The sequence below is a fragment of the Dipodomys merriami genome, unplaced genomic scaffold, assembly GCF_024711535.1.
Source record: "Dipodomys merriami isolate MVZ:Mamm:240054 unplaced genomic scaffold, mDipMer1.0.p SCAF_55, whole genome shotgun sequence".
Taxonomy (NCBI): domain Eukaryota; kingdom Metazoa; phylum Chordata; class Mammalia; order Rodentia; family Heteromyidae; genus Dipodomys; species Dipodomys merriami.
In genome coordinates, this window is record NW_027206124.1 from 2,939,557 (window position 1) to 2,963,515 (window position 23,959).

The 23,959-nt window shown below is 51.4% G+C and overlaps 3 protein-coding genes across 5 annotated transcripts; all 3 read left to right on the forward strand.

Annotated features, from left to right (window-relative positions):
* Window positions 1-3,516: 3,516 nt before the first annotated feature.
* Window positions 3,517-5,974, forward strand: Miurf (mitochondrial elongation factor 1 upstream open reading frame). 2 transcript variants are annotated; one of them, XM_069999576.1, is made up of 2 exons: window positions 3,517-3,698; window positions 5,732-5,974. In XM_069999576.1, exon 2 carries the CDS (start codon window positions 5,762-5,764, stop codon window positions 5,972-5,974), a length of 213 nt encoding a protein of 70 aa, XP_069855677.1. In that variant the 5' UTR covers window positions 3,517-3,698; window positions 5,732-5,761. The 2 variants fall into 2 exon arrangements, with proteins under 2 accessions (XP_069855677.1, XP_069855678.1); XM_069999577.1 differs by having other exon boundaries at window positions 5,735-5,974.
* Window positions 5,975-5,998: 24 nt separating this feature from the next.
* Window positions 5,999-18,374, forward strand: Mief1 (mitochondrial elongation factor 1). 2 transcript variants are annotated; one of them, XM_069999575.1, is made up of 6 exons: window positions 5,999-6,086; window positions 10,526-10,676; window positions 13,253-13,430; window positions 13,616-13,878; window positions 14,124-14,831; window positions 15,907-18,374. In XM_069999575.1, exons 2-6 carry the CDS (start codon window positions 10,533-10,535, stop codon window positions 15,919-15,921), a joined length of 1,308 nt encoding a protein of 435 aa, XP_069855676.1. In that variant the 5' UTR covers window positions 5,999-6,086; window positions 10,526-10,532; the 3' UTR covers window positions 15,922-18,374. The 2 variants fall into 2 exon arrangements, with proteins under 2 accessions (XP_069855676.1, XP_069855675.1); XM_069999574.1 differs by having other exon boundaries at window positions 14,124-18,374.
* A 1,656-nt stretch (window positions 18,375-20,030) lies between these two features.
* Window positions 20,031-22,070, forward strand: Atf4 (activating transcription factor 4). Its single transcript, XM_069999578.1, has 3 exons — window positions 20,031-20,220; window positions 20,780-21,103; window positions 21,185-22,070. The coding sequence occupies exons 2-3, from the start codon at window positions 20,872-20,874 to the stop codon at window positions 21,988-21,990; spliced, it is 1,038 nt and encodes a 345-aa protein (XP_069855679.1). The 5' UTR covers window positions 20,031-20,220; window positions 20,780-20,871; the 3' UTR covers window positions 21,991-22,070.
* The last annotated feature ends 1,889 nt before the right edge of the window (window positions 22,071-23,959 follow it).

Below are 23,959 nucleotides of genomic sequence, written 5' to 3' on the forward strand. Positions count from 1 at the left end.
CCCAGCAATGCGGGTGGCTCACGCCTGTCATCCTAGCTACTCAGGAGGCTGAGATCTGAGGATCGTGGTTCAAAGCCAGCCCAGGCAGGAAAGTCCATGACACTCTGATCTCCAATGCATCACCAGAAAACCAGAAGTGGTGCTGTGGCTCAAGTGGTAGAGCGCTCACCTTGAGCACAAAAGCTGAGGACTAGCACCAGAAAAAAAAAAAAAAAAAAGGGATTAGGGGAATTGGTGCATGTAAGTAAATGCTGATACACAGAAGGCGCTTAATAAGTGTTATCCCTTGCTGTCCCCACAAAGCCTCAGCCTCATCTTTCCAAGACACAAGTCTGACCGTGGCGTGGACTCCTCACTGGTGTTCGGGTCAGATTCATGCTCAAGACTGTGGCCAGCTGGGCCCTGAAGGGGCCACTGGGTCCCATCACTGGTCTGCTGTGCTCTGTAGCCCTCCGCCACAGTGACAATGCTCACAGCAAATAGTTCCCCTCGGCTTGCTCACCACTCCCTCCATTCACAGGTGGAAACTAAGATCCAGGCGCGCGGAGAGCCTTGTGGGAGTCACCCGACTGTTGTGTGGCTGAATGCAAAGCCACAGCCTGTGCCAGACTTTGGTGAACGGACCTGAGGTTCACCCCGTCCATCGCTCTCCTCTCAAGTCCAGCATGCCCACCTGTCCAGCCTCAGGTCTCACCTCCCGGCCCCTGCCCTGTGCTCACCTCCAGGCTCTGCTCAGCTCCACAGCACCTGTGAAAGTTGTCTCCAGCCCTGTCTGCACGCCTGTCCATCTTGCCTTGATTCTGAACTTGAGGGAGACATGTCACTTCTGTATTCCCTTCTTAGACCTACTAGGTGCTCAATAAATGCCGCATGAGTGACTCCCTGGATAACACATTGCAAGCACCAGGGTTGGTGCTCCTGGGTCATTTAGCGAAAATGTTTTCTTCAGTTTTGTCCCAACAGCTTGCCCTTGACCACTGAGGCTTTCTAAGGTCAAGGGGTACACAGTGCACAGCTTCAGACTTCTTGAGGTCCTGTCTTGGACTTGGTGTCCTTGGTTTCCAAAGTCTGCTTGGGAGTCCTAGGAGTTCATCAATCCTGCACTCTCAGCCAAGATATCCCAGAATGCCCTTCATCACATGGACCCCAGTAGAGCCCTGAGATGTGGCTCAGTGTCCCTGCTGTGGGTCTCTGGCCTCTGAGCATCCTCTGGATACAATTAGGTGGTGGCAATGACCTTTCCCATCCCCCATTGCCCCAGGAGCACTGAGAGCTGGGAGGGGCCTTGTGATCTGGAAGTGAAATGCAGAATCTGATGTGCCAGGTGGCTGCAGAGGGGTGGGGCCTAAGGAGGGAATACCTCCAAAGGAATCTCCCTCTGTCCTTCCATCCTTAAAACAATATTCCAAAAGCCAGCTACCTGTGACTCACACATGCCATCCTAGCTACTTAGACGGCCAAGATATGAGAATCTTGGTTCGAAGCCAGCCTGGGCTGGGAAGTCTATGAGACTCTTATCTCCAATGAGCCACCTAAAAAGCCAGAAGTGGTACTGTGGCTCAAGTGGTAGAGTGCTGGTCTTGAGCAAAAAAGCTCAGGGACAGTGCTCATCCCTGAGTTCAAGCCCAGTACACTCTCTCTCTCTCTCTCTCTCTCTCTCTCTCTCTCTCTCTCTCTCTCTCTCTTTCTCTCTCTCTCTAGATAAGGAAGGAAGGAAGGTCAGGAGAGATATGAATGGTTGGTTACCTGATCTTTTAGCTGGAAATGTCGCCAGTTAAGATTTATTTGGGTCACAAAATCAATTCTTTAAAGAATAAAGTAGGGCAGCCTGCAGGAATGGAAAGAACACACACTTGGGAGAAAGATGGACTTGGGTTGTGTTTCGTGTTCTCAGCCACCAGGCTCTTGGCCGCCTGCTCAGGGCTCAAAGGAATTCCTGAGGCTGTCTAGGTCTTTCTCAGTTCTAAAACTAGGATACTCAGTTGGGTGCTGGTGTTATGCTTGCAATTCTGAGTACTCAGTAGACTGAGAATTAAGGTAGAAAACTCAGTGAGACTTTCCCTCCTTTCCTCCCTCCCTCCCTCCCCCTCTCTCTCTTTCTTTCTTTCTTTCGTCATGGGGCTTGAACTCAGGTCCTGGGCACTGTCCCTGAGCTATAAAGCTAGCAATCTACCACTTTGAGCCACGGTGCCACTTCTGGTTTTCTGGTGGTCAATTGGAGATGAGTCTCACGAGACTCTCCAGCCTGGGCTGGCTTTGAACCATGATCCACAGATCTTAGCTTCCTGAGTAGTTAGAATTACAGGTGTGAGTCACTGGCGCCTGGCTTTCAGTTGATCTTCAATTAACCAGGAAGAAAACTGGAAGTGGAGCTGTGGCTCAATTAGTAAAGCATTAGCCTTGAGCACAAACGCTAAGAGACAGTGCTCAGGCCCTGAGTTCAAGCCTCAGTGCTGGTGTATTGGTGTACGTACGCACACCAATACTGTTGGTTATCAACAGGGACGCTGGGGTTGGATGCTGACATAAAACTTTGTAAAGCACTGAGTCCGATGGATGGTTGTTCCTTTGCACACATCGCTGTCCTCTCCTTTCACTGCCTGGCTGCCCCAGGCTGCCACTGAAGTGCCCACACCAGGGCATTAGCCACCCTCACCCCATCCTCCCTTCTGGTTTGTCCAGACAAGTGCCAGGTATTTCTCCTGCACCTACAGCAGCGCCTTGCACATCAGAGGCCCAAGATTTGTGGCAGAAAGGTACAGCTGATAGACTATAACTGAGTATCTTCCCCAGCTCCGCTCACTCCTTCTACCCTCCCCTCCCTCCCCAGTTAATTCCTCAGCCCAGAAAGGCTAGGAAATGTACCTGTACCCTCAGGGCAGCTATCCGGGACTCCAAAGGCCTAAGCCAGCCAGGCACGGGACAGGAAAGTGAATGAAGCCACCGGGGGTTGTTGTGGAATGGGTTAAAAACAGCCGTCACCCGGGTGCAGGTATTTCAGTGTGAAGAGTGAAGAAGGGGCTGGAAAGACTTGGGTGGGGACATTTGAGGTGGGCTCTGAAGGGAGGGTAGGAGTTTGCCAGGAGCCAAGGGGCCTGGAGCGGGAACACCACGGAGGGATGGAAGGGAAGAGATCCGAGAACGTGTATATGGAAGAACTCTGAAGGCCAGGAGAAGAAATAACGCATTAGTGATAGACTCTGGCCTGTGTGTGTGTGTGTGTGTTGGGAGGGGGTGTCAGCAGATGGTGAGGGGCTGGCCAGAACTGACCAGAGAGGGGCGGGCAGCAGGTGGCAGCCGGGGACGACGTCTTTGCGGCCTGGCCAGGCTGTGAGGACACCCACGTCCGCTCCCCTAGGTCCACTCGGTGCCCACGCGGCGCCCACCGGCCGACCCCCGCTCAGTGACTCACCAGGGGGCGGGGCCCGCAGGGGCGGGTGACGTCACGAAGCGGGGCGGAGCTATGCGATCCAGGCGGAGTCCCGCGAGGGGCGGGGCCCTACCTCGGGAGGGAGACCAGAAGCGCAGACCGGAAGTCCTTCCACCTCCGCCCGCCCCTGAGCTCCCTGGCGTCCCTCCCTCGGCTTGGTGCGCGAGGTCGTGCCCCGGAAGTGAAGGGGCCATATTGACGGGTGACCCCCGAGCGAGGTACTGGGCGAGAGGCGAGTCCGAAGCAGAGGTAGTGCGCGCGGCCCGCGGTGAGTGAGGGGCGGAGGGGTCGAGGGTGGCCGGCGGCCGGGGGCTCGTCGCTCCTCGCCTCCGGGCCCTGCCGGGGTCCCGTCCCGTCCGTCCCGGCCGGGCCACCGCCGGCGCTGGGGGCTCGCCCAGCGCGCCCGGCCGCCCCTTGGCCGTCCGGCCCGAGCGCGCCCCCGCCCCAGGCCCCCGGCCGCGGGGCCGCCGGCCTCGGCCGGGGCGCGGTGCACCCCGACGCGGCCCACCCCGGGGTCGGCGGCCCCGCGCCGCCCGGCGCCCTGGGAGGCGGCCCTTGGCGTGGGGGTCTCCGAGCTGCCCGGCTCCCCCGGGGAGCCCCGGGCCGGGCGACCCCGGTGCGGCCGAGGCCGGCGGCGCCGGGACGCCCGCGAGACCCGAGGCTGGGGCCCAAAGTCCACCGTCTTTGTCTCCAGGCTCTCGGCTCTCCCACTTAGGCCCGTGGCTGTATTTCTGTAACGGGGCGGCGGGGGGATCATTCATTTCTGTATTTCTTGCACACGGGGACGCGTGTGTGTAGCGGGAGGATTTTTTTTTTTTCAATTCAGCATCGTTTTGAACCCGTTTGTACCACTTCCCGGCTAAGAAAGTTCCTGGAGCGCCCAGAATTCTGCTGAACATTTTGGAAAGGCCCCGCCCAGGGTGACCCGCCCCGCCCCCCTTTTACAGCTGTGGCCTGTGGACAGGCGACTTCCCTCTCCTAGCTTCAGTTGCCTCCTCTTTAAATGGGGATGATGAGTGAGTTGTTATTTGGGGTGTGCCTAGAGCACCCCAGCACTAGGGTAGCCCTTCTCCACAGAGGACCACTTAGGAACTCTGACCTCCTCTTCGGCTTTTGGTTTACATGTAATAATGGATGACAGAATACATTTTTTGTGTGTATGTGTGTGTGCCGGTACTGGGGCTTGAACACGGGTGCTGTCCACAAGCTGTTTCGCTCAAGGCTAGCTCTCTACCACTGGAGTCACAGTCCCACGTGTGGATTTTTGGTGCCCATTTGGAAATCAGGAGTCTCAGATACTTTGTTACTAGGGTTGGCTTCAAATGTTGGTACTCAAATCTTGGCCTCCTGAGTAGTTAGGATTACAGGTGTGAGCACCAGTGCCAGGCCGAATGACAGAGCACTTAACACATGATAACATTGCCTGTGTAAGAGTTTTTTTTTTGGTCCGGTTGTGGGGCCTGAACTCTGGGCCTGGGCGCTGTTCCTCAGCTCTTCAGCTCAAAGCTAGCACTCTACCACTTGAGCCACAGTGCCACTTTCGGCTTTTTTTTCTTTTTGCTTATGTGGTGCTGAGGAATCGAACCCAGGGCCTCATGCATGCAAGGCAAGCGCTCTACCATTGAGCCACCTTCCAGCCCCTGCCTGTGTAAGAGTTTATAGGTGCTGAGGAAGGCGGTGACATTTAATTTATAATGGAGTGTGGTATTTAGTGGGAGCTGTTCTATCTGTGATAGAGGTATTGAGTGTGTATCAAGTGCTGTTCTGATCATGTTCCCATACATTGACATTTGATACCACTTGAGCAAAATATGTCAGCCTCACTTTGAAGAGGAACTAGTCAAGTGGAAATCCTGTCGAGATAATGCCTGAAGTAGATAGAGTGTGACTGAGTCCTTGCCTTCCGCCACTCTGGACCATATCTAGTGGTAGAGTTCTATTATATATAAGTGTTTCCTGTGGACAGTCCTCACAATGACCTTAAGTGGTAGTTGCCATTACCTTTAGTATACAAGTGAGAAGCTGCTGTTCAGTGGGGTTAAGTACCTTACCCAAAGCCTGTGGCAGGTAGGTGACTGAGAAAGGTCTCAAGACCAGAGGGTATAGTTACCAAGTCCTGGTGCACCCTAACTTGCATTTTCCCTGAGGGAATCTTGGGAGGCTGGGATATAGCCCTAGCTCGGCCCTGAAGTCATAGTGTAACGTGGGTAGTCTCTGTATCTTGGATTAAGAACTCTTAGCTTACTGTGTCTATAAACGCTATTGCATTAATTCTGACTAGGTTTTCCTGTTTCTGTCTAGAAGGCCACGTCCCGCCCCTGCCAGTCCCCCATGGCCCCGTGGAGCCGAGAGGCGGTGCTGAGTCTCTACAGGGCTCTGCTGCGCCAAGGCCGAGAGCTCCGCTACACTGATCGAGACTTCTACTTTGCTACTATCCGCCGTGAGTTCCGGAAAAATCAGCAGCTCGAGGATCCTGTGGCCCGGGAGAAGCAGCTAGAGAAGGGGCTGGTCTTCCTTCACCGCAAGTTAGGGGGGCTCATCTAGGACCCTCTCTTTTTCCCCTCATACCCTAATTCCAAGGGAAGGAGGATAAAGGTGCCTTCAGCAGACACTCCTGCCCTCTCTCCCACCTCACAGATGCAGTAAGACAACTCAGGTACGTAGGACCTTGTTCCTGGAAGTGTCTGGTTTTCTGGTTTTTTTTTTTTTTTTTGGGGTCCGGTCGTGGGGCCTGAACTCTGGGCCTGGGCACTGTCCCTCAGCTCTTCAGCTCAAGGCTAGCGTTCTACCACTTGAGCCACAGCTCCACTTCCGGCTTTTTTCTTTTTTCTTATGTGGTGCTGAGGAATCGAACCCAGGGCCTTGAGCATGCAAGGCAAGCGCTCTACCACTGATCCACCTTCCCAGCCCGTGTCTGGTTTTCTGATATGGGGTACTAGGAAGGGGAAAAGCTTTCCTTAGTGACTACAGTTCTTAAATTCCTTTAGCCCTTAGAATTCCATAGAGAAAATAGACGTTTGAACAGAAGCTCGCTCTCTCTGTCTTCTGCAGAACTGGCAATCATTCCCAGGGCCTTGAGCATCTGAGGCAAGTGCTCTGCCACTTGAGCCATGCTTAGCCCTAAAATGGGTTCTCTAATTGAGAAAAATAGGCCCTGAATTAAAAAAAAAAGTTTTATTATTAAAGTGTTGTACGGGTTACCATTTCATAAGTCAGGGATGGAGTACATTTCTTTTTTGGACAATGTCACCCCTAATTCCCCGTCCCCCCCGTCCCTGTCCATAAGTTACATAGGTCTTTTTCCACACAGTATATACTGAACAGCATTATTGCATTCGTTCACCCTTCTTCCCCCCATGCCTTTTCCTTTGCACCCCACCCCCCTGAAAAAAAATCACTCTACCACCAAAACCACATTTTCATTCCCTGGAACTCATTTTGATAAATAGTATTTTAAATGTTCAGAGGAGTTACACCTTTGGGTTCTTCCCCTAAGAGCATCCTCTGTTAGTCTGATTTGTGTGAATGCCTATTGTTCTGTATAGGTTATCATGTCCAGTTGTATTTTAGATCCAGCTTCCACATAGGAGAGAAAATGTGTTGTTTATCTCTCTGAGCTTGTCTTACCTCAATTAACAGTTATTCTAGATCCATCCATTTCCCTGCAAATGACATAAGGTTATTCTTTCTAATGGATAAGTAAATTTCCATTGTGTATAGGTACCACATTTTATTGATCCCCTCATCTATTGTAGGCCATCTGGGCTGTTTCCATAACTTGCCTATTGTGAATAGTGCAGCAATGAACATGAATGCACAAGTATCTTTACCATATCCTGACTTGTTATGCCCTGGGTAGATGCTCAAGAGTGGGCCATAGGGAAGTTCTATGTTTAAACCTAAGGTCCTGAATTTTAGGCCTCACTAAAATAGAATTACTGTAATCATTTTATAGAATATTTTATATATGAACATGTTTGAAAAGATACTGCTTAAATTCATTAGAGTTCAGTTCTAATCTGACTCATTCTTCTGTTTGTTTTTTGTCTGTTCAATAGTAGATCAGATCAAGTTCCCAGCAAGTGTAACATATGGACTTCAGAGTTTGAGGCCTAGGTTCAAATACTGGCATTGCTACTAACAGCTGCGGATTTAGGGCATGTCTCTAAGCTTTCATTTTGTCATTTGTGAAATGGAACTGGCCCCCTCAGTTTACAATGAGTGCGCACACACCACTCTGGCTGTGGTCCTTGGTAAGACGTATGTAGTCCTATATCTTTGGAAGCTAGTCTCACCAAGAAGTATTCCATAAAACATAATGATGCTAATTCAGCATCCTTCCCAGAGTTCCTTGTGTGACCCTGGTCCCTGGTATTCTGTAGTCTCTAGGGACAGAGATGAAAGCTCCAGCCCATTAAGGAACTGGAAATCATCCTGGTGGTGCTGTGCATAAAGAGCTGGGCAGACGGGTGAAGATAGCCCGCCTTGGGGATGGGGTAGGAGGGGATCACAGGTGGCCGTGGAAAGAAGGACTTTTGTTTCTCAGCGACTTACGTTGATTAGCGGGTTTGCCTATGGCAGTTCAGGAACAGGGTGGAGTGATGTCTTGCATCCCAAGGAGAAATGATGATGTATTGAAATCTTGGTATTTCTAATCTTTTTGATTGGGTGCTATACTTTGCCACCAAGAAGAATCTACTCCACAGGGTTAATAATTCATTCCTGCAACAGATACTTGCTGGGTCAAATGTAGCGGTGAGTGCCAGAATGTTCCCCAAATGCTTAGGACTTAGTGGTTAATGGAGAGAAGCTAGAAAGGGGTGAGGTACAAGCTGTCTACGACCCTTTAGTGTCTCCCCTCCCCTCCCCTCCCCTCCCCTCTCCCCTCCCCTCCCCTCCTCTCCCCTTCCCTCCCCTTCCTTTCCCTCCCGTGTGTGTGTGTGTGTGTGTGTGTGTGTGTGTGTGTGTGTGTGTGTGTGTGTGTGTGTGTGTGTGTGTGGGTGGGTGGTTAAGAGGATTAGTGTACAGATTGTAGAGGCAGGAAAGATTTTTTTTAAGTTGGTTGTGGGGCTTGAACTCTGGGTCTGGACGCTGTCACTGAGCTCTTCAGCCCAATGCAAGTGCTCTACCACTTGAGTCAAAGCATCACTTCAGGTTTTCTGGTGGTTAACTGGAGATAAGAGTTTCACAGGCTTTCCTGCCCAGGCTGGCTTTGAGCCACGGTCCTCAGATCTCAGCCTCCTGAGTAGCTAGGATTACAGGGGTGAGCCACTGGTGCCTGGCTGCAGCAAGATGATGATGATGATAATGATGATGATGATGATTATTTGGTGTTAGGGCTTGAACCCAGAGCTTCTCACATCCTAGGCAAGTGTTCTACTGAGCCACATCCAGCACCTAGAGTCATGTATTTAGCCTTTGCTTTGTGACTGGCTTTGGGAGAAAAAGGCTTCAAGTTTATATGCCTTGCTTCTGCCAACAATGAGGGCTGGGGTCAGAGGCCTTCACTGTGGAGGGTGTTTGCTGGCCGCTCACACTCACTGTTATTCTCATATTTCCTCAATTCAGACATGTTTACCGAAATGCCTGTGACTTGCTAGGCAGTAAACATTCAGAACTGGTATTTTCCTAGTTGTGCCATTAAGTTAGAAATCTAAAATGTGAGGATGCTTACCATATTGGAGTGTGGCTATCTCCTCTCTACCTTTTTAATTCTTTTGTACTGGTCCTGGGGCTTGAACTCAGGGCCTGAGCGCCGTCCCTGAGCTTTTGGGCTCAAGGCATTTTGGTAGTTAAATGAAGATAAGAGTATCACGGACTTTTTTTTTGGCTTGGCTTTGAACTGTGATCCTGAGATCCCAGCCTTCTGAGTAGCTAGGGTTAAGCTATGAGCCACTGGCGCCTGGCTTTTTTATTTTTAAGCCATCTTCAATAGAAGTGCATAGTTAAGTAGTATGAAGTCATTTGTAGAAAAGATTTCTAGAATTTTGAAAACTAGAAATTTGAACCTGTACCCATTTAACAAATATTCTTCCTTGATTTCCCCAAGGGGCCAGTGGCTGGCCCTTTTGGCCAGGGGCTGAGTGGCCTGTGGGCTGGTGCAGCTGCTGGCATTGAATGCAGGGAATACGGAGCAGGGGCTGGCTCATTTGAACAGGTTGGAGTAAGTTGTAGCATGGGGCCATGCCTTCATGGTAGAGCTATGCACATGTCCTCCAGGTCATCACCTTGTCCTTGGGAGGTTGGTGAGGGCATTACATTACAGCAGGAAAAGCCTTCTACTCTGCTTAATTTTGGTCCCAGGATAGCTACGGAGTGAGTTTCAGAGGCCTTTGAGCTCTACCTCAGAAGGTACAGTGTGCATTGACAGTTGCTCTGTGGTAGCTGACCTTTTGTCCTGTGTGTAGAAATCTTTAAAAACTTAATCATGGCTCTCTTTTGTGGAACATGTTTACAGTTTACAAAGTGTTGGAATATAGTATTGCAGCAGGTGTTTTCCTACGACAGCCCTATCATTTGGGCTCTATAGGGATCATTATCCCTTTTCATAACTAACAGGTAGGTAAAGTAACTCATTTGAGGTCACCAGCTAATTAGGCTGGTATCAAGGCAAGCACTCAATTTCAGGACTTTTTTTTTTGGCCGTCCTGGGGCTTGAACTCAAGGCCTGGGTGCTGTCCTTGAGCCTCTTTATGCTCAAGGCTAATGCCTTGAGCACCACAGCACCACTTCTGGCTTTTTTGAGTTGTTTATTGGAGATAAGAGTCTCTCCGGGACTCTACTACCCATGCTGGCTTTCAATCTTGATCCTTAGATCTCAGCCTCCTGAGTAGCTAGGATTACAGGCGTGAGCCACCAGCGCCTGGCAACTCAGTGCTTTTTATAATCTCACTAGATCTTGAAAGGTTTTCCCATCACCACAGTACAAGGTGCCCCCTCCCCCTTGCATCAATGCATCATGGTGCATGGTACCACCCTCTGGACGCTAGAGCAGGCAGTGCTAGAGGCAAGAGGAACACTGGACCTTGGTGGGGAGGAGGTGAAGAGGTGGGCTCTTGAGGGCCCTTGGTGATGGCTGTGTGTCTTCGCTTTCAGGTGAGCAATGGCGGGCGCCGGTGAGCGCAAAGGCAAGAAGGACGACAATGGCCTGGGGACGGCCATCGATTTTGTGCTCTCCAATGCCCGGCTGGTGCTGGGGGTGGGCGGAGCCGCCATGCTGGGCATTGCCACGCTGGCGGTTAAGCGGGTAAGTGTGTGCAGGCAGGGCTGGGATGGGAGGTGGAGAGGTGGCTCTGCAGTGTGCAGCCCTTTCTAGGCACTGTTGGTGGAGTCAGCCCGGGGGCTTGGCATGGTTAGGCAAGAACTCACGAGGCTTTAGGAGTCATTGGAGCTGGGCGCTGGTGGCTCACGCCTTTAATCCTAGCTACTCAGGAGGCTGAGATCTGAGGATCACAGTTCAAAGCCAGCCCCGGGAAGGAAAGTCTATGAGATACCTATTTCCAATTAGCCATGAGAAACTGGAAAAGGTGCTGTGACTCAAATGGTAGAGCGCTAGCTTTGAGCTGAAGAGTTGAGGGACAGTGCCCAGGCCCAGAGTACAAGCCCCATGACCAACAAAAAAGAATTCATTGGAGAGACAGATAAAGTTTATGACAACAAGTAAAAATTGGGAATTGACTATTTTAAAGTAGCAACAGCACATTGTACTTTCTTTGTGTGTGTGCTGGTCTTGGGGCTTGAACTCAGGACCTGGCTACCATTCCTGAGCTCTTTTGGTCAAGCTTAGCACTCTTACCACTTGAGGTATAGCTCCACTTTTGCTTTTTTAGTGGTAAATTGAAGATAAGAATCTTCTGTATTTTTCTGGTTGGACAGGCTTTGAACCGCTGTCCACGAACCCTAGTCTCATAGGATTACATACAAGAGCCACTGACACCTGGCTGCACATTTTATTTCTCTTTCCTCCTCCTCCTCCTCTTTTTTTTTAATAGAATAATTTCACTACTCTTATTTTTAAGACATTTGATCAGTTTGTCCTTGAATGAATCAATAGGTGTGGAACCCACAATGCAGAACTGTAGTTTATGGATTGCTGGGTGCTGGGCATTGTCCTAGGTATTAAGAATACAGAAAATCCAATAGGTCTGGTCCCTGACCTCATGGAATTTCCAGTCTACTAGGAGAATACAGGCAATATGTAATAAGTGAATGAAATTTTAAAGTATACAGCTTGAACCAAAGTATATTATAGACACCTGAAAATATCATAGTGAAACCCATTGAAATGTTATGTTAAAGCCAGGTGCTGGTGGCTCATGCCTATAATTCTAGCTACTCAAGAGACTGAGATCTGAGTATTGAGGTTCAAGGCCAGCCTGGGCAGGAAAGCCCATGAGACTCTCATCTTCAATGAAATACCAAGAAAAGACTGGAAGTGGTAGAGTGCTAGCCTTGAGCAGAAGAGCTCAGGAACAGTACCTATACCTCAAGTTTAAGCCCCATGACAAACAAAAAAGCTAAAAATAAACAGTTTAAAGTATATAGGAAGATACATGTAGGTTGCATGCAACTACGATGCCATTTTATATAAGGGAAGATTTTGGTATCTTTGGGGTGACTGGAAACCAATCCTCTTGGCATACTACTGGAGTAAATAAATGAATCAGTGTTCAACATGGTAAATTTATAGGTACAATGGTATGTAGTCAGAAAAAAATTGAACCATCTTTAGTGTTAGGACATGCTCAAAATTGTGTTGTGAAAAATCCAGTTTCACTAGTTCATAGAATATGCTGAGTACCAAGCTACCTGTAATTCTAGCTACTCAGGAGTCTGAGATCTGGAGATCATGGTTTTAAGCCAGCTGGGGCAGGAAAAGCCCTAACACTTTTTGTCTCCATTTAACCATCTAAAAGCTGGAAGTGGAGCTGTGGCGTAAGTGGTAGAGCTCTAGACTTGAGCTGAAAAAAAGCTGAGGCACAGCGCCCAGGCCCTGAGTATAAGCCCAGGATTGGTACAAATAAAAAGTATACAGAGCCAGGCACCAGTGGCTCATGCTTGTAACTCTGGCTACTCAGGAGGCTGAGATCTGAGGATTGCGGTTCAAAGCCAGTCTGGGCAGGAAAGTCCGTGAGATTCTTATCTGCAATTAACCACCAGAAAACTGGAAGTCTGTGCTGTGGTTCAAGTGGTAGAGTGCTCACCTTGAGCCGAAGAGCGCACAGGCCCAGAATTCAAGCCTCATGACTGACCAAAAAAAAAAAAAAGACGTATACAGAACGTGATCCTGATTATATTAATACGTATTTCTTGAAATACCTGATCGTAATGATTTTCTCTGGGTTGTAGCATTGTGGATAAATCTGTTTATAACTATTTCAATTAGCATTTTCTGAGAATTTTCTGCATAGAGCAATGTATTCTGTATTCTAAACTAAAAGCTCAGTGATCTTCTGGGTGCTGGTGGCTTATGCCTGGAATCCCAGCTACTCAGTAGGCTGAGATCTGAGGATCATGGTTCAAAGACAGGGAAGTCTGTGAGACACTTATCCAATTAACCATCCAAAAAAACCCCTAGAAGTAGATCTGTGACTCAAGTGGTAGAGAACAAGCCTTGAGCAAAAGAGCACAGGGATAGCACTCTGGCCTTGAGTTCGAGCCCCAAGATCAGCACATACTAAAAAGCCCCAATGGTAGCATGCTTGACCTAATTTTTGTACAATGCCTAGGTTCAATCCTGAGCACTGAAAAAAAAATTGATCTGAGTAGGTAGGGCAAGGAGAGAAGGTTGGCATGTATTCTGGATCCTCTCTGCTGTTTCAGATGTACGACCGGGCAATCAGTGCCCCTACCAGCCCTACCCGCCTGAGCCATTCAGGGAAAAGGAGCTGGGAAGAACCAAACTGGATGGGCTCCCCCCGAATGCTCAACAGGGACATGAAGGCAGGCCTGAGCCGCTCCCTGCAGACCCTTCCCACCGACTCAGCAGCCTTCGACACAGGTGAGGAAGGCTGCTGCCCCTGCTGGGCCTGCCTGTGGACACCGGTGCTGTGCTACTCGCGTGTTACACAGACGCTTCTCAGTTATAGATGTGTCAGGGGAAGCTGGCACTTGCCCTTGGTGTGAGGCAGCACAGACTGAGCAAGCAGGGAAGAGCTCACACGCCTTTCTTTCTTGCCTTGGCAGATACGTTCAGCCCACCCCGGCCCAAGCCATTGGCCAGGAAGGGCCAGGTAGACTTGAAGAAGTCACGACTCCGCATGTCCCTGCAGGAGAAACTGCTTTCTTACTACCGGAACCGGGCAGCCATCCCTGCCGGAGAGCAGGCGCGGGCCAAGCAAGCTGCCGTGGACATATGTGCTGAGCTGCGGAGCTTCCTTCGGGCCAAGCTGCCTGACATGCCCCTTCGGGACATGTACCTGAGTGGCAGCCTCTATGACGACCTGCAGGTAACGAGGCTGGTGTCTACACGGGTGGGCAGGGCACCCAGCAGTGTGATTGGTCAGGACCCGAAAGGCCGGGGCCAGCTGTGCATCCTGTGCCCTGTGGCGGCCTGCCTCGTTGCATTGTCCCGTCCCTTTCTAGTGTCCTCACCAGGTGGATGGGCTCTGTGCCGTTAGCATCCGTCTTGCTGGGAGAGCAGGTCTCTTGGGCAGGTCAGGTAGGCCTCAGAAGCTGTCGTTCTTGCTGGCAGGTGGTGACGGCTGACCACATCCAGCTCATCGTGCCACTCGTGCTGGAGCAGAACCTGTGGTCCTGCATCCCCGGCGAGGACACCATCATGAACGTCCCTGGTTTCTTCCTGGTTCGTCGTGAGAACCCAGAGTACTTTCCTCGTGGTAGCAGTTACTGGGACCGCTGCGTGGTGGGGGGCTACCTCTCTCCAAAGACCGTGGCCGACACTTTCGAGAAGGTGGTGGCCGGCTCCATCAACTGGCCGGCCATAGGCTCCCTCTTGGACTACGTGATCCGACCAGCACCGCCCCCAGAGGCCCTGACGCTAGAGGTGCAGTATGAACGGGACAAGCATCTGGTCATTGACTTCCTGCCATCGGTGACCCTGGGTGACACCGTTTTGGTGGCGAGGCCACACCGGCTAGCTCAGTATGACAACCTGTGGCGGCTGAGTCTGCGTCCCGCGGAGACGGCACGCCTGCGGGCTTTGGACCAGGCCGACTCGGGCTGCCGGTCTCTGTGCCTCAAGATCCTCAAGGCCATATGCAAGTCCACTCCAGCTCTGGGTCACCTCACTGCCAGCCAGCTGACCAACGTCATCCTCCACTTGGCCCAGGAGGAGGCTGACTGGTCCCCAGACATGCTGGCCGACCGTTTTCTGCAGGCCCTGAGAGGACTCATTAGCTACTTAGAGGCCGGAGTCCTGCCCAGTGCACTGAACCCTAAGGTGAACTTGTTGGCAGAGCTCACCCCCGAAGAGATAGATGAGCTGGGGTACACTCTGTACTGCTCGCTCTCTGAGCCCGAGGTGCTGCTACAGACGTAGGGCAGGTGAAGGCCAAAGCTGCGTTAGGAGGTCAGGCCCCCAAAGTCTGTGTTAGAAACACTTGGTTGCATGGTCGGTGCCTCGCAGGTCCCCAGGTGCCTCCTGCCTGCTGGTCACTTCATGCTGGCTGATAAGAATGGCATCTCCACCTCCTGTTTTTTCACTCACCCTTTTCTATTTTTGTTACCAAACACTGTGCTTCCTCCTAACCCCCCTCCCCACCCTCTCCGCTGGTTTCTGGGATTGCATGGACGGTGGAGCACTGGCCTGAGCTGTGGAGAGGGCCTGGAGGTTGGCATCAGGCCCAGTTTTCCTGCTTCTTTGTGCTCTGCCCATGTGCATCTTCCTATTTAGTGTTTCTCCATCTTTTCCCTTCTGTTCTTTTTGTGTTTTGCTTTGTCTCTGCAGGATATCTGCCTAATCAACACATTGCCTTTCAGTTGAATGTCACAGAAGAGCCATGATTGTTTGCAAGCTGAACTCTGTAGAATGAATGCTGAGGCAGTATTTAGGGTTTCAGGGACTGAGGTTGGAGGAAAAGCCTGGTTCCTAGAAAGCAAGCCCATTGCATCCATCTGAGCAACTTACATGCATACGTGCTGAGACCACCTCTTGGGGGCGGGAGGGCACTGAATTGATCCCCAGCAGAAACTGGATGTGGAGTTGTTTAGGGATGGTGTCTGGTAGCCATCAGTGAGAGTGAAGGTGGTGGGTGGGTATGGAGCTGCTCACAGCACCTCCATGTCCGCCTCTGTGTCTCCTTTGTGGGTCTTGGAGCCAGGCTGGCGAGGGGAAGGGCTGCCTGCACAGTACTTCCGGATTGTTGGCCCCACTCATTCACTCGATTGCCAATAGAAGGCCTTGCAGGAACAGCGCCTTAGCAGTAGAGGCCGAGGGAGGGTGGCTGGGGCTGAGTGTCAGCTGGAAAGCCCAGTGGCCAGTTGGGGCTCAGTGACCCTGTTTTTTCCCCCCACAGGCCCTGCCTTTCTAGGATGTTGCCTTAACAGCAAGAACACGCCCCAGGCCAAACCCTCCCTCCCCCATGTCCACCTCAGCCAAGGGAGCAGAGTGTTGGCGGAGCTCAGCAGGCACCTCTGAGGGCAGGTGAACACGGCCAGGCCCCACCCTCTTGCCCTCTCTCTGGCCACCCGGGGCAGTTGGTGCTACTTGGGAAGAGAGCACACACAAACGTACAGGGGAGGGAGGCGGGCACTTCCCACGCCCCGTCTTATTTTCCGCTGCTAAAATTGCACTATTTATGGTAATTAAATGTGTCCTAGGTGGGGAGAAGTGTTGACTACACCATGTCAGTGTCTTCTCGTCTTTTCCTGTGTGTGGAGAGTGACCGTCTATCCAGTATTATTTTATCTGTCCAGTTGTGGTCTTACTTGATCTCTTCTTACTACCTCTCTGTCTGAGAGATTGAGCAGTGGTCTCAGCCCTTCCTGGTGATGTGAACCAACACCTCAGTGACATTCCTTGAACTCCCAGGCTTCGGGGGAAGAGGCAGAAGGTTGCCCCCTTTGATATGGGTTAGGAGGTTAACTAGGGTACCTTGGATTACGTCTGTGTTCCTGACTCCACCCCTCCCCACCTCCCCCAAGGCTTCCTTGGATTTCAGTTGTTTCACTTGTGTAAGGAAGGCATTGCGAGCATGCCACCCTGGCTATTTAGTCAAATGGGAGTTTGAGATTGTGTGTGTGTGTGTGTGTGTGTGTGTGTGTGTGTGTGTGTGTGTGTGTGTGTGTGTGTGTGTGTGTGTGTGTGTGTGTGTGTGTGTGTAAACGCTCCTGTGGGCTCGGTGTAGAGGAAGGGGGAGGTGCCTCATGCGGAGGGATCTGCAGCCCCTTCACCCCCTTGGGGTGTCTCTTGGAGGAGAAGCTTGATAAAGTGCTGCCAAAATGGATGTTCTCTGTTGAGATACACTGTATTACAAAATGGAAACATTCCCCACGCTGTCATCTTTAGTCAAATTTCATGTAACACACTGGAAAGAGCTTTAAAGACCCTCAAGATTTTAGAGTCCCAACTTACCCAGTCAAGTGCCATGTTTTTACCTCCTGGTTGAGGCAGTCCCAGCTCTTGACTGCTGCACAAAATCAGAACCACAACTCATCTCAAAAGCAAGAGCTGCTTCCAAGGCCTTGACTGGGCAGGCCCTGTTGCCATTTTTTTTGTAACAACGTAGGTGGTATCCATAGGCTCTGAGATGCTTTCAGGACAGCATTGTCCCTTGGGGGAAGTGCAGTGGCTGTCTCTAAGGTCTGCCTTTTTTGTTCAGTAACTCCCACTTCTGTCTGAAGGATTAGGTAACTCCTACTTGTCTATCTGGAGACCATTTTTTGGCACTATCTAGATTAGCAAACCCAGTGCCTGAAAGTATTGATTGTTGTCTTAAACACTTAATAAATGACAAATTTATTTTTGTCTGGCTGCCCCTTCCTAAAAAAAAAAAAAAATCTAGAACAGCAGTATCTTTATATGGTTGACTGTGACAGTTTAGAAATGGGAAAGCCTGAATCTCACGTTTGGATACCCTGTGCTGAGGAAACCTGTGTTTCCTGGGTCTTGGCTCTTGCTACTCACATGAGCTGTTTTGCTCCCTTGTTCTCCACTCCAGAGCTCAGATGGTTCCAAAGGGGACTCACCTCAGAATCAAGGGCATAAGTAGGGATCCTGTATGTGTCTACTGCCCTTTCCATGTCACGCCTTCCTAGGGATCATGACTTGGCCAAGAATTTCTGCTCCAAACTCTGGCCTTTTGTGTGAAAATCAAGGTCAAGGAAGATGTAAGAGACTTAACGGAATTAGAGCTGGCCTCTGTACAAGACAGAACTGAGCATCTGCAATACTTTTACATGCTCATTGTATAAATGCTCTATATACCACGGATGGGCTTTTGGTTGTCAGCTTCATACTGGGGAATATTACCTTTTCCTCTTGATCACCTTGTAGTCTTTATTTATTTTTGTTCATTCATTTGGTAGGTCGTGGAGCTTGAACTGAGGGCCTGGGCACTGTCTCATCTCTTTTGCTCAAGGCTAATGCTCTACCACTTTGAGTCATAGTACCACTTCCAGATTTCTGATGGTTAAGTGGAAATGATAGTGTCATTTCCTGCCCAGGCTAGCTTTGAACTTCAATCCTTCAATTTCAGCTTCCTGAGTAGCCAGGATTACAGGTGTGAGCCACCAGCACTGGCTGTAGTCTTTAACTTATTGTCCCAGAGGCCAATCCTGCAACTTGCCTTGTAGTCACTTGCCTGCCCTTTGGTGGTGGTCGATGTGTTTGCTGGTAGATTTGGAGTCACGTCAGTCTTTTAGGTCCATGTAGGAGTAGCTGAGCCAGAGAACTATACTTTTTCTGCGTGAAGGAGGAAATTAAACTGGGAACACATGTCTTTCTACAGAACAGGAAGAAGAAAATAAAACTCTCCAACTTTGATTTTTGCATGTGTTGTGAAACATTTTCCTATAGGAGTGCTGGGACTCCATTTTCAGCCAAGAGAACCTTTGATCTGGGCCATTAATAGGCTAGGTGGGACAAGAGCCCACCATGACCTCTGTATTTTCAAAACAAGTGGTTTGTTACCCATCTGCATGGTTGCTTCAGGGTCTCGGGCCTAGTTATCTCTTCCAAAAACATAATGGCTTAGGATTCTTACTGCCTTTGTGCTTAAAAGACAATTTACGTCTGTCCACTTTCAGAATTCCCACAAGGAAAGAAAAGCCACATGTTCACAGCGTCTAGTAAGCCTTGTGCATTCCAGTAGTTTATAGTTGCTGACTTCATTAAAGTGATTGACGGGTTCTCTGAGGAAAAATGAATCATGGAGAGGAGGGCTAGGTCAGTTCAGGGGACCTAAGGGCTGACAAGGAATCATAGCAACCATTTGCTGAGCACTTTGGTTAGCCGAGTGCTTTACCAACATGATCTCACTTCATTTCAAGGACAAGGATACTCAGCCCCATTGTACAGAGGAAACGGGCTCACATTTCAGCCAAATGTCTTGGCTAACAAGTGACCGCGCCAGCCTTCAGGCGTTTGTATGGGTTAAGGGTGTGAGTACAGAGGACAGGGAGGGGCGGGGGCCTTCTCTCCACTCCTGCCGCAGCTCCCCGTGGAGGGCTGGCGCTCAATTGGACGACTTCCAAACACGTCTCTGGCAGGCCCTCAGGGTGACCTGTTGGAAAGCTGAGTATCCTTGGAAAGGGGACTTTGGAAGTTGATGAAACTACCTTGGAGGGGTGTCAGATGAAAAGCCACGTTTCCTAAAGCCCGATGGTACTGTTGACACGTGAGGCACGGGGGTCAGGAGCAGGGACCGGCCTGCACCGCACTCCCAGGGGCTCTGGGCCGGGCCAGCCTCGGGCGCACCTGGGAAGGCAGACCAGGCCCGAGAGCGCTCAGCTCGGGGAGAAGGCACGCGGCCGGAAGTTCAGTAGTTATTTCCGAGCTCCTCTGCAGGCGGCAAGAAGAGGTTACTACTTCGTACAGGAACCCGAGCAGGCGGCCATTCGCGGCAGTCAACAGCAGGCCAGGTCAGGGAACCGAAGGGAGATGGACTCCAGAGGCGGGAGAGACGGCTTCGGCCCTTCCCGTTCAGAGACTCGGTTTCCTAACCCAGTAGTCCGCCCACTGCAGGCTCCGGACCAATAGGAGCTTGGGATATGAATGACTCATCACGATCGGGCCAATGAGGTTGACGCGCTTCCCGCCAGCATCTCGCGCGATAGTCTGGAGGTCTCCATAATAAAATGCTGCTTTAGAAGGAAAGACTTTTCCCCGCCCTAGAGCTGACACCGGAAGTGAGACTAGATGAGAGATCCCTCCGCGGCCCGCGGCGGGAAGGAACGTGACACTTTCATCGTAGGCTTGGTGCAAAGTAGTGCGTCCTTTCCTTTGATCTCATAAGGCTTTGAAATTAAACTCCTATTCCTAGTACAACCCTCACAAACTGGTCGGGGGTCTAGAGGCGGTGGATATATCAACGAGAAGACGAGTAAGCCGGCAGGGAGGGTCACGTGACCCCGGCGGAAGGATGCATTCGGTGCTGCGTCCCACGGAGTTTATAAAAGGCCGGCGCGCGGCGTGGGGCGGCCATTTTCCTCAGCTCGCCGGTAGATGTAGACGTGTCCGCGATCCCGCGCCTTCCCTCCTCCCCTCCCTGCGGGCGCGCAGCCACCATGGCGTATTAGAGGCAGCAGTGCCTGCGGCAGCTTTGGCCTTTGCAGCAGCGGCAGCAGCACCAGGCTCTGCAGCGGCAACCCCCAGCGGCTTAAGCCATGGCGTGAGTACCCGGGCGGGGCCGGCCGGGCGTGCGCGCGCCTGCGGCGGTGCGGGGCTCGGCCTGGGCGGGCGCGGCTGGCGGCCAGGGCGCGCCGCCCGGGGGGAAGCGGTTTTACGAGCGCCGGGACGCGGGGCCCCTGTCGCGGCGTCCTGGGGGATGGCCGCCTCCTGTGGGGCGGGGACGCCGCCCCGCCGCGGAGCCGCCTTGTCCGGGACCCCGCCGCGCGCTCAGCTCGCGGGGGATCCAGGCGCCCCGCGAACGTGGCAGCCGCCAAGATGGCGGCGGGGCGGGGGCGTGAGTCATGGCGGCGGGGCGGGGCGCAGCGCTCACGGCCGTATTTGGTGCGAGCACGAGCGCCTTCCTCTGGGCGGCCCGTCCGGGAATGGCGGAGTCTCCATTTTGCGCAATGGAGCCGGCGGTGGAGGTCGGCACAGTGGCCCTGCGGCCGTGTGCTCCCTACCCTGGGTTTACCATATGGCCTTCTCACGTTTCGGGAGAAAAGATGGAGTTCTTTCTAGAGTTTTCCTCTGACGGGAATGGCCTTCTGGTTCCTATTCAGGCTTTTCACGGCATCCAGCAGCAGCGTTGCTGTAACCGACAAAGACACCTTCGAATCAAGCACATTCCTCGATTCCAGCAAAGCCCCGCATCATGACCGAGATGGAGATGAGCTACCAGAGCAGCGAGGTGTTGGTGGGGGACTTGATGTCCCCCTTCGACCAGTCGGATTTGGGGGCTGAAGTCAGTCTGGGCCTTTTAGATGACTACCTGGAGGTGGCCAAGCACTTCAAACCTCATGGGTTCTCCTGCGACAAGGCAAAGGCGGGCTCCTCCGAATGGCTGGCTGTGGATGGGTTGGTCAATGCCTCAGATACCGGCAAGGGTGAGTTTTTGCGTGGGTTTGCGCACCGCGGGTTTGGCCACTTTGTGGGTCTGGTTTAATCGACTGTCAAATCTTTTGCAGAGGATGCCTTTTCTGGGACAGATTGGATGTTGGAGAAAATGGATCTGAAGGAGTTCGATTTTGATGCCCTGTTTCGTTTCGATGACCTGGAAATGGAAACCATGCCTGATGAGCTTTTGGCCACGTTGGATGACGCGTGTGATCTCTTTCCCATAGTCCAAGAGAACAAGGAGCCCCCCCAGACAGTGAACCCAATTGGCCATCTCCCAGAAAATGTAAAAACCGACCAGGTTGCTCCCTTCACCTTCTTACAACCTCTTTCTCTATCGTCTATTCCAGATCATTCCTTTAGCTTAGATCTAGGCAGTGAAGTGGATATATCTGAAGGAGACAGGAAGTCTGACTCCACTACTTATCTTACCACGGTCCCCCAGTATGTAAAAGAGGAAGACTCCCCCTCAGATAATGACAGTGGCATCTGTATGAGCCCGGAGTCCTACTCGGACTCTCCCCAGCACAGCCCCTCTGTCTCCAGGGGCTCTCCAAATCGTCTGCAGTCTCCAGGTGTATCCTGTGTGTCTGTCCGCTCCAAACCCTATGACCCTCCTGGGGAAACTGCAAGAGTCAGGGTTGATAAGCTGGATAAAAAGCTGAAGAAAATGGAACAAAACAAGACAGCAGCCACTAGGTACCGCCAGAAAAAGAGGGCAGAGCAGGAAGCCCTTGCTGGTGAGTGTAAAGAACTAGAAAAGAAGAATGAGGATCTGAAGGAAAAGGCAGATTCTCTAGCCAAGGAAATACAGTATCTTAAAGATCTGATAGAAGAGGTCCGGAAGGCAAGGGGGAAGAAAAAGGCCCCCCAGTAGGGTAGTCAGGAGTGCTGCGTTGCTTGTACATAGGGATCTTGTGCTGAAGCTGTTAATAAATTATTTTGTAGTGAAACTTACCAACAGACCTAGTGTGTTCCTTGCCAACCTCACTAAGACACAGCCTCCAGTTTGTGACCAACCTGCAGGTTTGGCTCTAATAGCCTTGTCTTTGGGGGAGGGACCGATGCTCAATGGTGTATGACCCAGAATAAAGGGTGGCTAAGTAGGTTGTCAGGTGGGTGCTATAAAACATCCTCAGTACTGCCTGCAGTTGGCTGGCTTTGTGCCAACATTTGCCGTGGAAAGTACCCAGCCAAGGTCACATTCCTCAAGATTATGTTTGCCTAAGCTTACAGTTCTGCTGGGGCCCCAAACCCTTCCTTTGCAGGTCAGATGGCAACATGTACAGTTCCCCAGCAGCCCTCAGGCTTTGCTGCCTTTAAATTCAAGTTTATACATGGGCAAACATTGACAACAAAGATTTATTGGGACCTGTCAGGCATTCAATAACAATATTTTTCCTGAACCTGAGTGCTGAGATGCATACACCAGTGTTTTCCTGACTAGGGCAAGACCACTGCTCTGCTTTGGTGGGGTGGGACATTAAGTTCCAATAAGGTTTCTCAAGAGCTTTCACTTGCATGCAGCTTCAAGCTTGGTAGCTGTCAACGTTTTAGGTGAGGTGGGCAGCTCTGCTTTACTCCCAAGTCCTTTTATGTACCATGCCACTAGCCTGCTTGGCAGAGGGACAAATGGTCCAGGCTAGCTTGGGGTTGGAGTGGTGACAGCAAGCTCTGGAAGTGGACAGTGGCTGTCCCTCATTTGGCAGAGGAACTAAGGAGCCTGGTTGGCCTACTGGACCAGCAGAGCTGTCTTCAGCACCTGCAGCTGGGCCAAAAGCTTCCAAGGCAGGAGGGTCCAGACTCCGCCTTGCACCTTTCCTCAGGAGGAACGGGGATTATGACAACAGAAATGCCCTTGTTAGGGGCCTGGAGACTTTTAAAATCCTGTAATGAGGTGAGCTGAGCTGATCTGCTAAGCTGCTCAGTCCTCAAGGACACCTGAGCAAAGTGCCGCAGGCAGGAGCTGAGAACTGGAGGGTTCGAAGGTCAACTTGTGCTGCTGCTGCTTCCCACCCCCCAGCAGCCCACTTGAGGGAAGTCCCAAAGAATGGGCTCAGTAGGTGTGGCATCCTCCCTTCTGTCCATCTGCACAACCTGGACAGCAATGCTTCTGATGGATCACTCATGAAATGTGGAGGCCAGACCTATGGGTCCCTCCACTGTTCCCCACTCAGGATAGAACACAACGGCCAGGAAGATACCAGAAAGGGGGGGGGGAAGGTAGGGTGAACCCTCACAGATGAAGATGCAGCCCCACCAACCACATCAGGACCAATTGACATGTTGGCTAATTTCCTCTTCCCTTTGCCTGTCCCTCAGGAGCTGCTGACCTGGACAGGCCATGGGTTAGAGGAGACAAAGCCCCAGGGAAGAGTTCAGAAAAGGACCTTTTATTGCTAAGGATAAGCACTGGTCCACATCATTGCTTCCAAAAATCTACCCTGCTTCTGCCTCCTGTTCTTTGTTGTGCCTTTTGCAAAGTGGCACTGCAGAACACAGCTTCAGCATGGATCTGAGTGTGAATTCTGCTTACTAAGGGTTCTTTTGACTCCTTATCTATGATCCTACTTCAAGTGACAGGAAGGATCCAGCGTGAGGGCTATGGGGTAGTGGTGCCATGGAGACCCCATACTCGTGAGAAAAAAGGGTGAGGCGGCTCCACTCCAACCTCCCCAGGCCATGAAGGCCCTTTTCTGAACAAAGCTCCCGTGTCACTTCTGCCACAGGTGTTGCCTTAGCAACCATGTCTCAGGGAAGAAGACACCTCTAATGAACTGCACCCAACATATCCCCAGATCAGTGCTAAGGAACAGAAGACCCTTCTTTAAGTCAGACCAGCAGCA

Excerpts from the sequence above, each read along its gene's own strand:
- Miurf (XM_069999576.1), top strand. The coding sequence starts at position 5,762 with ATGGCCCCGTGGAGCCGAGAGGCGGTGCTGAGTCTCTACAGGGCTCTG.
- Mief1 (XM_069999574.1), top strand. The coding sequence starts at position 10,533 with ATGGCGGGCGCCGGTGAGCGCAAAGGCAAGAAGGACGACAATGGCCTG. Across the intron at positions 10,677-13,252 it reads CCACGCTGGCGGTTAAGCGG|ATGTACGACCGGGCAATCAG; the intron begins GTAAGTGTGTGC and ends CTGCTGTTTCAG. Across the intron at positions 13,879-14,123 it reads GCCTCTATGACGACCTGCAG|GTGGTGACGGCTGACCACAT; the intron begins GTAACGAGGCTG and ends TCTTGCTGGCAG.
- Atf4 (XM_069999578.1), top strand. The coding sequence starts at position 20,872 with ATGACCGAGATGGAGATGAGCTACCAGAGCAGCGAGGTGTTGGTGGGG. Across the intron at positions 21,104-21,184 it reads TGCCTCAGATACCGGCAAGG|AGGATGCCTTTTCTGGGACA; the intron begins GTGAGTTTTTGC and ends AATCTTTTGCAG.